Raw genomic sequence first — 13,143 nt, forward strand, 5'->3', positions numbered from 1 at the left:
TGAGTGATGAGGCTTCTACTCAGTGCTCAGGAAGCATTTATTAAAGAGATAGAAATGGGGCCAAACCCTTTAACAAAACAAAAACCCCTCAAAAATGTCTAGAACTTTCTGTGCAAAGACTAAGAAAAAGCAGCTGTACAAAATAGCTTGTTTTAGTAGGTTTCCCTGGAAATGTTTTCCGTCCATGGCCTCCGTAAAGTTTGATGTGAAAGCATTCACAAGTTGTAATCCATCATCAGTAATCATAGCACGCTCTGAACTGTGTTCTCTTTGCCTACTTTATTTCAGGAATAGGTTAGCTCCTTGATTGTGGTGGGATTCTGTGATTCACTAGAGAGGATTTCACTGCTAAGCAGTCACCCAGTGAAAGGGGCTTAAATACATGGTTTTAAAAAATGCTTCACTGGTCAGTTCTCCAATGGGACAAATGAAGACTAAATAGTGTCTTCCTTTCACTAACGGCCTGTTGTAAATGAACTCAACTTAATTTTTAGAAAATGTTTTTCCCAAATCAGTTTAAGGATAAGAATTTAGGTTTTAAGTGGTATATGCTATTGATACTCTGAATAGAATTTTGATCCTGATTTTTAAATGTAAACAAATTCAAGACTAGGTTTAATAAATTCCTTTCTAATCTTTCTCCTCCCTTCTATAGGAGTATAGGGAAAATCTATTCCAATTAGATGGATTTAATTAGCTTAAGTTCAAGGAATTAGATATACTGACTAACCCAAATGGGATTTCTAATTTCAGTAAAACACTATTTGATCTTCGTTTAAACTTTCCTGAATGGAAGCCTGAAACCTGAAGTCTGCTATGGAAGATAGCTGCCAGGTTCTTGCAAAATAAATGCCAAAGTGTTTAAAAACAATGTTACCTTCCCAAATTTAGGCTGAAACCTAGCTATGAATACTCCGGCTTTCCTGCCAAATAATTGTAGTTATTATTTAAAATATCCCATTGGTAGTATGAGGATTCATAGCAATGTAGGTTTGAACTTTGGTGCAAAAGCATCCCCAAATGCTATTGACAATAAGCTGCCATGTCTCAATTTACCAAAGAAAATAAAAACTAAATCAAAAAGGGAAAACATGCTAAAAGGTAGTTAACCGTAAAAAATAAAATAAGGCTTGTTATGGGTCCATGCCTAAATGGACAAAGAGTATGAAAGAAAGTTAACTTACTGCAAGAGATTCCATTTGCTACACAGCAAGCATGGCACAGGAAACAAAGGAAAGGAAAGAAAGTACAGGGTCAGTGTGTGCATGCAACAGAAAGCAAGGCCCTCTTCCAAGAGCAGAACCGTCAGCAGTATTAGCATTGCCGGCCCAAAGTTGATGAGTGGGCCAGTGTCGTACCCTGAAACATGCCCAGTGCTCCAGTTAAAACAAGCTCTCATGGGACATGTATCACTGAAAAATCAGAACTTTTAGTCTTTTAGCCTCTCTGATTAATTGGTTTAGATTTTGTCAAGTTAATCTTGGACACCAGATGTAACTCTTTCACTGCTTATACATTTTAGTGCATAAATGGGTGTAGTTATATAAACATAGTAAAGTTGTGAGGAGAGCTGAGTAATTTGGAAACCCCACACCCCCATATTAGTATTGCTTTATATTAGTATTGCTTTATATTTATGTGTTAGGTTTCATATATCTACCAAGCTATGATCACACAATTAATACTAACTATAATCAACAGTCCAAGAGTGGTATTTTCTTTAGTTAGATTGACTTCCATATTGAGAATATTTTATAGGAATGCTAAATAAAGTAATTTCAAAGGATTAAATACTGTGTACTCTCAAATATAAGAAATGATAAATAAAATGCTAGAAAATTATTTTGCTGGTCCTGAGATTTGAACTCTGGACCTGAGTACTGTCACTGAGCTCCTTTTGCTCAACTAGCAGTCTACCACTTGAGCCACAGCATCACTTCTGGCTTTTTCTGAGATTTAATTGGAGATAGGAGTCTTATAGACTTTCTTGCCCAGGCTGGCTTTGAACTATGATCCTCAGCTCTTATTCTTCTGAGTAACTAGGATTTTAGGTGTGAGCTACCAGCACCTGGCTGCATTTTATTTTTATAATAGCACTGGTAGATAATTTCGAGAAGTAAACTAGAATTGATTAGTACAAAATAATATTTTTTAAAAAATGGAACCACATTTAACTATAGGTACCATTTTTGATGTTACCATGTTGTAACCATAGCATTATCTAACGTTTATTTTTGGTGAGGGTACTGGGGCTTAGGCACATCTTTCACTTAGTTTTTTCACTCAGAGCTGGAGATCTACCACTTGAACCACACCTCTGCTTCCAGCTTTTTGGCAGTTAAGTGGAAATAAGAGTTTTAGAGATTTTCCTGCCCCAGCTGGCTTTGAACTGAAATTTTCAGATCTCAGCCTCCTGAAAGTAGCTGGGATTCCCTGACCAATTGCTCATATCACATACTGAGGACTATTATGTTCAATGGGTAGTTTATTGGCCTTGGGCCTTGAAAGATGAACACCTTTAAGCCAGTGACATATATTATATGGCTAGAGAGATTTGATTTCTATGAGAATGTTCTTTGTCTAGAGTTTCTACCCCCAAACCTTAGATACTAAAACATAAGGTTATCTCAGACAGGCATACAGGGGTCAGTCTTCATCTCTCTGTATTCTGTTTCCACTGTGAAGATCTTTTTGAAAAACATGAAATAAAACTGAAGTATTTAATATGCTCATTGATAGAAAGTGCTTTCTTTCTTTTGTACCAGTACTGGGCCTCACACTCACTCGTCTTGTTTTACTCAAGGCTGTTGAATGCTCTATCACTTGACCCATAGCTCCATTTCCTACTATTTTTCAAAACATGGTGTTCATCAAACCAGGCAAGTTAAATCTTCTCTATGAATAAAAGCAAATGAAACTTTCCAGCTGGGGCTTGGTGCTTAGGAATGTCACCGTTCTCCCTCAGCTCTCAGAACACAGCATACCGAGTTCCTTGAGAGACAGCCAATCTTGACCAGTGCCAGGCTGCAGTATCCTTCCTTTTTAGGAAGGCTAGCCCAAGCTTCCTTAATATTTATTATCCTCAGAATCCTTTTCTAGGCTACATTTTATTTAGAGGTCCAAAAAGATAGTGAAAAATGCCTTTTACAGGGCTGTTTCATAGAAAGTATTAAAGTTTTCTTTCCCCCTTATGCTATTGTTTTCCTGTTTCCTAGTTTTAAATACAATACCTTTAGGAATCTTTATAAAGGTATCTGTGCTCCATTGACCTCAAGTTCTTTTTGCTCATGTTCTGGGAGCTGTCATTGTTTTATTTGGCCAAAAGGAGTTTCTTCAAGCTCTGTTACTGCTCTCCTAACATAGCTTGTTTTATAAAATCAGATTTGGACTTTGGTTATGAATATCTTTCAAAGCTTGGAAAAGTAAGAACACTTTTAGCATATGATATAGATACATATCTTGAGGTGCTCAACTATTTTTAGGAAAACTGTAAACAAAATTTGTAGACATTTCTTTAGCTAACATGTGACAAGGAAAAGTCTGTTTTCATTTAATTTATTCAGCTTGTAGAAGGCAATAGGTTATAGGCTCCTCATGCATAGGTTATGTAGGCATAGAAGATGTGTGACTAAGGCCAGGGCCTAGAGCGACTTTGATGGTTACAATGATAAAAACAAACAACTTCTGGACTTGAGTCCAAGTAGTGCTTAGAAATAGGTTTTGATACTGTCTTGATTTTAGCCAAATGACCAAGAAGGAGTTAGAAATACCTTGTAGATGATGGATATGTCAAATATAATCACTTATGTCAAATGGCATGGATTTAGATCTCCTGGGGCTACTTCTGAAGAGCTGGCAAGATGAACTGTGTTGATTAGTTCAGGGTCAAGAATGAAGGTCATCAAGAGACTATCCCTTGACCTACAAGCCACTGATTAGTTTCCATTGACCTTTACATTCCACTAAAGTCCTAAATGTCTGGCTGCAAGTAGTAAAATTTCTTTTTTAATGCTGGTACTAAGGTTTGAACTCAGGGCCTGGGTGCAGTCCCTGAGCTATTCCTTTCAAGGCTAGTGCTTTGCCAGCCATAGCTCTACTTACAAAATTTTGGTGGTTAGAGATAATAGTCTCCTTCTGCCTAAGCTGGCTTGGATCCACAATCCACAGACCTCAGCCTCATGTGTAGCTAGGATCATAGGTGAAATGGGGCTGGGGATATGGCTTTGTGGTAGAGTGTTTGTCTAGCATGCATGAAGCCCTGGGTTCGATTCTTCAGTACCACATAAACAAGTGGTAGAATGCTAGCCTTGAGCTAGCCCAGGAAGAAAAGTCTGCAAGACTCCATCTTCAAAGTAACTAGTGAAAAGCAGGGTTGGAAGTGTGGCTCAAGAGGTATAGCAGCACTTAAAGAAGCTCCAGCCACTGAGCTCAAACTCTAGTACCAGCAAAAAAAAACCCCAACACCCTTTTTTCTCCATATACATTCTCAAGGGTTACAGATAATTTGCTTCAAAACATGGTTTGTTTTGAACACTCTTTGAAACTACTCAAACATACCTCCTTAGAAAATAAGCTTAGCCAAGCAATGCTTGTATACAGTACTGTTTCTCACATGTGGAAAGAATAATACTTTTCTCTGTGTTTCAAAGCAAAGGCCCAACTAGCTTTTGTTCTGCATTTTGGAGACTATAAATACAGGAATAGTTTTCAATGAAGAGAAACAATCGAAGCATAGTGATGATTGTTAGTCCCTTGCTCTTCAGTAGGAGGAATTCAAGACATCCAGATAGAGGTCTCTATCAACAGCTGATAGCAGTAGCTTATTGTTGCCTCTTGGGAAGGAGAGCCTGGTGTTGCTAGATCCTCTTAATTAGAGGCCCCAGAAATCCTATTTTGAGCATACTTGACAAAATTTAAAGGAGCAATTTAAAAATATTTATAAAAAATATAAACTTGCAGCAACCCTCACTTATATCACTTAAGAATGAATAGAAATTGCCAGGTGGCTTGTGCCTGTAATCCTAGCTACTCAGGAGGCTGACCTCTGAGGGTTGCAGTGCAAAGCCAGCCTGGGCAGGAAAATCTATGAGACTCTTATCTCCAATTAGCTATAAAAAGCTAGAAGTGGAGCTGTGGCTCAAGTGATAGAATGCTAGCCTTGAGCACAAAAGCTCAGAGATAGCGCCAAAACCTAGAGTTGTTTTATTGTGGGTGTGGGGGGTGAAGAGAGAGAAATTGGCTACTGGCAAAAACCAGATTGGACAAGTCTTGGAGGTAGATTGCATACTGGTAGAATGTCTGGCAGACTGCTATCTCTATTTAGGAATTTACTCTGCTAGGTCTAATCAGGTCTTACCTTTCTGCAAGGTGCACACTTCTTTAAAATATAATATACTCTTGGCAAATCCATCCAGACATGGGTTTGGAAGTTATTCATTTATCTTCTTTACACCAACTTATTCCTGAAGACAGAAAAACTGTCTTCCAATGAGAAATGTAGAGAATCATTTGGAGGCCAAGTGTTTGTTGAGTTTTGCCTTGGGGATGGAATCCAAATGGCAGTACTAAATGGCAAAATCTCTTTACCAACTCTGGTTATAAGATCATTCTATACATTTCTCCTGAAGCCTACCTCAGTTTGTTCTCATAGATCATTTTTGGCCTTGACTGTCACCTGTGATAGGCACCAAGGTTTTCTCTTTTTCTGAGTAAAAAAAAAAAAAAAAAAAAAAAAAAAAGCCAGACCTCAGGCTCAGCAGGGGGTTGGTCAAAGATGATGAAATAAAGTGTAGGTGGTTTGAGAATGTATGGTTCTGAGGTCAGGTTCCTTCCAGGGTGCACCAAACAAGTCAAATATAAACATCCACATCCTGTAAACAAGCCACCTAACCTTGCCATAATAGAATTTCCATCCTTTTTTTGGTGGCATATAATTTGCTTTCTAGACCAGTCTCAGACCCCAGAATAATCACTGTAGAAAGCATCTTCATCATAACAACTGGGTGCTACCAGAGTTCTCTGGTCATCCATGTGTCCATGAACCACTCAGGAGAATTTGAAACATCAAGCTAGTACTAACATTGGCTTAGTTTTGCAAAAACATTGGAGATGTTAAGACTAGAAATTTGCACTACGATCACTCTTGTCCTACAAATCCCAGAACTCACCACTTCTGGGTGTTTTATGGATTCTCATTACTTATGCAAATTCCTACAACCTGGAAGGAAGCTGACATACAAGACATTTAAATGTCTTATATGTTATTCTCTAGTTTTTATGTATTCCAATTTTTCATCCATAAGAGAAAGCTTGGACAAATGGAAAGATCTTTACAATTTGCCTCTTAGCATTAGTATTTTATACTGTGAGGATCCGATGAGATCATATCTGAATGGCACTTAAAAATTAGATCTTTTTCCTTTCCCAGTTTTGTGTTTTCAATCCTCTACTATAATGCTGAGTTGTCTCTCTATATAACTAAAAAAAGATAGATTCAATTTTCTTAATCATTGGGTTTAGAAAAGGGATGGGGAAGAATAAGTTGGACAAAATTTAGTCATGTGCTGCATAATTTTTTGGTCAACAAAAAACTCCCACTTATATAGTAGTAGTCTCATAACATTGTACCACCTAGTGGTGTTGGAGCCTTCAGTTGCCTAGCAGTGCATTCCTCAGGCCATCTCTGTCATTAAGTGACACATGACTTAAGCAAAGAAAATACAGGTAGAAGAGTTAGAAATGAGTAGGAAGACCAGGGACGTCTGTGATGGAGGATGATGAAGAACCAAGGGGGGAAAAAGGGAACAACTGAACAAAAGACTTCAACAGAAGTAAACCATAAGCAAAATAGGGACACGAGTATTGTGAAAATAGACTAGCTTAATTAGACTTTCCCCTTATGTATAGGATTAACGAGTCATTTGGTTTCTAAAAGTATAGAATGCATGAATGTACTTTCATAAGAGTTTTTATTTCAAAGGGATTTGATGATTAAAGATGAATGATTATTTTTATGTGTTATAAACCATATTATAGAGTAGGCTGGTGCTAGTGGTAATCCTAATCTGATAACTGTTTTCTGCACTGGATTTGAACAGTGGAAGGACAGAAGAAGGACTGAGCTGGAATCAGGGGTGGGAGTGACTGATAGCCATAAAATATGAAACCTAGATGGGTGTAGGTAGCTTATGTCTATATTCCTGTTTACTAGGCTGAAATCTGAGGATTCCAGTTCAAAGCCAGCCTGGGCAGACAAATCTGAGAATCTTAACCTCAATTAACCAGCAAAAAGCTGGAAGTGGAGCTGTGGCTAAACTAGAGTACCAGCTTTGAACAAAAAAAACTAAGGGACAGTGCCCAGGTCCTAAGTTCAAGCACTAGTACCAGCACACACACACCACCCTCTTTCCCTGAAACGTAGGCAATACTTCATATATAAAAAAATACTAAGTTTCAGGGGATTGTGAATGGCAGAGGTTACCCAGATGATCCCAAAGCATCCTGTTATATATGCTAGAGTTCACTGTGACTGGAAGTTGCACATTCATCTGCCCACAGACTATTTCATATATTTCCCTATATTTTCTTACTTCACTTCATTAGCCAGAGAGACTTAGGTCAAGCTTTGGTTTTTCAACCACAGCATGGCTGAATGACACTTTCATACTTCCCATTTAGAGAGGATTAAATTATTTAAGAGACAGGAAAGTTCTCTCTCCACACACCATTCAGTGAAATAATATATAAGTGTGTGCCATCAAGCAGAGCAGAAACTACATGTCAATACTCTTGTTTTGGTGTTTCCAGGAAAAGCATGAAAGGGCTCACCAAGTGACTTGGTGTTGCTCTAGACAGTTATTCTCAGGACTATAAACTTGTTCAGAAACAGTGCCTGGGCTGAAACCCTTTACTTGGTTCTTGCTATATTACTCAAGTCCTGCTTCTATTGGAGAAAATGATTTCAGACCCTTGGGCGGTGATGCAACTTAAAATGTCTTCCAAGTAGGGAAGTGGTAATGCCAACGCCTTCTTGCTTAGACTCGACAGTAACTTCCTACATTTTCTTAGCCTTAGTCTGACTGCACACCACTAGAACTTTGCAGTTGAAGCCACAAATGAAGTCCTGCATGAGCAGCATCTGTCAATGTCTCTGGATTTCTCCAACATTCCTGCAAGTCACTTTCTTCACTCCTAATTTTTTAGTTAGTAGCAAAGCCTACTTCCCTCCTGCCCCAGGACCTTTACACAAGCTCTCCACTCACTCTTCTTCACTCAGCTGACTCTAGCTCATATTTTAGATGTTGGCTAGAGAACAGATGGAAAACACACACATGGACAGGCCTTCCCAGAATGGCTTGCACAGCTAACTGCTCTTTCTTGTTCTTAATAATACTACTTATCACAGTCTATACTTCTATGATTTTGTCTTTCTCCCTGACAAGATCAGATGCTCTGTGAGGAAAGAGGCTTTCTCTGTTGTTCTCTATTTCATCTCCCTTGTGAAGCAAATGCAAGACCCTTAATAATAATAATTGCAGAAGACTTGTAATTCACTTGTACTCTTTTGTCCAATTTCTTTTATAGTATGCCACACATTTGCCAACCAGGTGGCATGCACTGAAAGTTACTGTAAATGGGAAAATTCATTTTATAGTGATTGGTGAAATGTCAACAGGGACTTTCATCACTGAGGAAATTAAGTAAATAATAATGAAATTCAGTTGAATAGTCTGAAATTAAGAATGACAGGGACAGTTAGTTTGGTTACACAGTGTATTTTTATACCTCTAATTTTCAAAAGAGAAGGGAAAAAACATCTCTGAAATCCCATCACACAGTCATGCATGGACTGAACGTCATGCTGTCTTACTCTATTGGTTTCATGTGAATGCATGAGATGTCTCATTCTGCCTCCTCCTTCCTCGCTTCTTGGGTGACTTAAAATCAATGGAGAGTCAGAGCACAGAAGAGATACATTTTGAATAGGCTGTATTACCTTTTCTTCTGAGTCTCCTGGTTGACATGTAATTACTCCATCTCTTGATCCTCCTGCGAAGGTTGCTTTACAATTTGCAAGCCACTGTGGTCAGAAAAAGAGAGACACAGGTACGTTCAGAAAGGTCCTGAAAAACACTTAAAACCAAAGCTCTGTCAGCAAGAATTCACAATTAACTATCTCATAGGAGTAGAATTTTACTCTATTGACTTTTAGGAAAGGCTCTAAAAGATGAACTGAAATGAAAATATCTGTTTGTATGGGCTCAGTGATAGTCATTTAAAAATATTTCATGCTGGTGTGTCATGCCTATAATACTAGCTGAGATCTGAGGATGTCTGTTTGAAACCAGCTCAGGAAGGAGAGTCCCTGGGACTCTTATCTCCAACCTATTATCATAAAGCTGGAAATGGAGTTGTGGCTCAAGCGGTAGAGCACTAGCCTTCAGTGAAAAAAAACTAAGAGACAGTGCCTAGGCTCTGAGTTCAAGCCCAATTACTTGTATAAAAAATAAGTTAAAAATTGCAACATATCACTTTAAGGTTTCAGCAGATTCTTTTTTTTCAAATTTTTATTATCAAACTGATGTACAGAGAGGTTACAGTTTCATACGTTAGGCATTGGATACATTTCTTGTACTGTTTGTTACCTCGTCCCTCATTCCCCCCTCTCCTCCCCCTTACCCTTTCCCCTCATGAGGTGTTCAGTTCACTTACACCGAACAGTTTTGCAAGTATTGCTTTTGTAGTTGTTTGTCTTTTTTTACCCTGTGTCTCTCGATTTTGGTATTCCCTTTCAATTTCCTAGTTCTAATACCAGTATACACGGTTTCCAATATACTCAGATAAGATTACAGAGATAGTGTAGGTACAACCACAGGAAGGTGATAAAGAACATCATCAATAATAGAAGCTACAGATACACATGGGACGTTGAAAGTAGTTACAACTGTGATATAACAATCGTTTCCATAACATGGAGTTCATTTCACTTAGCATCATCTTATGTGATCATAAGGGTATAGCTATTGGGCTCTTGTGATCCTCTGCTGTGACTTGCCTAAACCTGTGCTAATTATTCCCAATAAGGGAGACCATAGAGTCCATGTTTCTTTGGGTCTGGCTCACTTCACTTAGTATAATTTTTTCCAAGTCCTTCCATTTCCTTACAAATGGGGCAATGTCATTCTTTCTGATAGAGGCATAAAATTCCATTGTGTATATGTACCACATTTTCCTGATCCATTCATCTACTGAGGGGCATCTGGGTTGGTTCCAGATTCTAGCTATGACAAATCAGTAGATTAATCTTAATTTGTGTATAAATGAAGGACTACATCTATGGTTAGAGACTATTTGCATGGTATAGATTAGTGAGTAGGGCCAACACTTCCTCATGGACTGCAATTCTTGACTTGGGACATATCTACTTCTGGTCTTATGATCAGATTTCTAAGGGACAGGTCTTCATTCAAAGAAAGGAAATGACAGCAAACAGCTCGGCTATTACTGTGGAGATTCTGTAAATCTTAGGCATTTAGGATAGTAACTCACAGAGATGGGCCTTACCATTAATAGGTTAGTTTGACTCACCAGCCAAAATGAAGGGATTGCTTTTACTGGCTGGTGACTGAGAAATGTGACAGGTAAAGAGACACAGAAATATAGGACAGACTGTGAAGAATGCAACATCAGACCTCTTGCCATTGGATAGATTGATAAAAATTGTAATAAACAAACCCAAACCCTAATAAATGTATAAAAATGTGCTGGGAAGTTTGCAGATATTATTGATATTTCCAGGGAAGTATTGTGTTAAGAATATAAACCTTGGATTCTCAATCTGCATTCTAACCCCATTCCTTCATTTCCTCAAGAAATGAGGATAACAATAGCATCTCTTAGCAACTCTTCCTGGAGTTGGCAGCATTCAGTGACTTAAATTAAGATATTTAACACTTAGAAGGCTGTTGGGCACAGAGAATGGACTAAGATATGCTAGCTGCTATGACTATTATAACTTGTATATCCTTACAACAATTCTGCAGTGGCTCACACATGATAAGTCTGAGATTAGAGAGGGTAAGTAACATATTCAAGCTCAGTAACTGAGCTATGATTTGAACCAAAGTCCATTTGACTTCAAAATCCATTTGCCAAGGAATTTACCATTGAACCACCAAATTCTCTAGGCCTTCACCTGTCAGAAAATAGGGGTTTAGAGGGATAGTTAGATTTCTGACATTTTCCCACTTAGATCTATGAGGGAAGAGAAAAGGAAAGAGTAATGGCCAAGGTGAAGAGAAGCTACACAAGGGAGCAAAGAAGACGAGAACACCTCCAATAGTTTTGGGTGAGGAAGTAATAAATTCATTCTCTCTCATGAAGGCAAAGTTGTAATCTCATGAAAGAAAAGTTGGAACACTGATAAACGGATTGCTTGTTTACAGACTTTAGTCTCTCTATCTAGTCAGTGCTGCCACCTCTAAACAGGAATTGTCATTCCAACAGAGAAAAGGATGCCATCTGTCTTCTCTCTGCAGAACCCATCTTAGGTTATTTCCTATCACCTCCCGAGACCTCATTGTGGTTGGGCTCATTTGACTTTTATCTGAATGAAACACATAAAGCTTACTGAGAGGGTGGCCTCTTTTCTGTTGTTGTAGGTATCCAAATATTCTTGCAGTTCTAAGACACTGAACTTGAGCTTGTCCAGAAGTCCACAAGAAAGGAGCTTAAAGACAGGAAAATAATATGTATTAAAACAACCAGACTTCACACGAAGGTGTGGCTACACATGTGGGAAAAGGTTTTAGAAATAAGGCAAATGGGAGTGGGTGGAACCATGCATTTCAGTAAGCAGTGCACTACCTAAGTTTACTCCACTACCAGCTGTACTTGGACTTTGATTAAACTAGCTTGTTAATCCAAGCCTCCTATCAAGACATGTTTCTGTATCAGCACAGGCAGACAAGCCTTACCAAGTATTCCATGAAAAATTCACAGACTAGTAAGACTCCATATGGTATGAGAACAGATGTCCATTGAGGCTCTCCCTCGTTCACTCAAGTCCTACCACCCGTAATTAGAAAAGCAATAGTTGGGCACTGGTGGCTCACACCTGTAATCTTAGCTACTTTAAGAGGCTGAGATCTGAGGATCATGGTTCAAAGCCAGCTGGGACAGGCAACTCTGTGACTCTTTTCTCCAATAAACTACTTAAAGCTGGAAGTGGTGCTTAAGGGGTAGAATGCATGCCTTGAACAAAAAAAGCTCAGAGATGGCACCCAGGCCCAGAGTTCATGCCCAGGATCAGTGGGGAAAAAGGGTGCCAAGGAAATGGAGGGACCACAGAGGTATTTCCCCGATTCTCTGAAATGGCTCCGCCAGGGCTAGCAATGTACCTGGATGACCCTGCAGACCCACAGAACTTTGGGAGTCACGCCACCCCAGCTGAGCAAGTGCAGGCCCTTGGCCACCACAGCAGGGTGAGATACTCACAGTCTCAGCATCCACAAACAGCGTAGGGCATTCAGAACAGGAGGTGAGCATCTGGGAAGAGCTGACAAATTTAGATCCAATTCCCCGGAGGTTGTCTCCAAGGTAACTGGCTGCGTCACAGGTCAGGAAGCAGAACCTTTTCTGAATATTCTGTAGGGCAGGATTAGCAGTCATTTACAAAGGTCAAGTTTAACTTAGGCACCAGAGAAAACCTTTTTGGGGGGATGGTGGTGGGACTTCAAAATTGATTTGAAATATAGATTGCAGAGGAGATAAATATAGCTATGTACATGCCCATTATCTCACATATTTGTTTTTGTGGTTAAAACCCCCCCAAATCCATTCTTTCAGCATTTAAAAAATCATTACTAATAGAAAACATGTTTTAAAATCTCTCTGTGTGTGCCAGTACTAGTGCTTGAACTCAAGGCCTGGAACTTAGCTTTATTTGCTCAAGGATGGTGCTTTACTACTTTAGCCACAGCTCCACTTCCAGCTTTTTGCTGGTTAATTGGAGAAGAGAATCTTGGATTTGTTTTTGCAAGCTGTCTTCAAAGATCCTCAGATCACAGCCTCCTGAATAGCTAGGATTAAGCCACCAGTGCCTCGCTATGTTTTAATTTTTTTTTAAATTTAGTTTTATTGTCA

At 38.9% G+C, this 13,143-nt stretch overlaps 1 protein-coding gene across 6 annotated transcripts in view; it reads right to left on the reverse strand.

Moving 5' to 3' along the window:
- The window catches only part of Fry (FRY microtubule binding protein), a 348,931-nt gene that overhangs the window by 14,887 nt on the left and 320,901 nt on the right, over window positions 1-13,143 (reverse strand). For all 6 annotated transcript variants that reach the window (XM_048341548.1, XM_048341549.1, XM_048341547.1 and 3 more), the window contains 3 exons: window positions 12,496-12,645; window positions 11,630-11,728; window positions 8,996-9,079 (listed from right to left, as the gene is read on the reverse strand). In XM_048341548.1, coding sequence (XP_048197505.1) covers window positions 8,996-9,079; window positions 11,630-11,728; window positions 12,496-12,645 — 333 coding nt within the window. The remainder of the gene's footprint in view (window positions 1-8,995; window positions 9,080-11,629; window positions 11,729-12,495; window positions 12,646-13,143) is intronic.

This window comes from Perognathus longimembris, chromosome 3 (assembly GCF_023159225.1).
Source record: "Perognathus longimembris pacificus isolate PPM17 chromosome 3, ASM2315922v1, whole genome shotgun sequence".
Taxonomy (NCBI): Eukaryota; Metazoa; Chordata; class Mammalia; order Rodentia; family Heteromyidae; genus Perognathus; species Perognathus longimembris.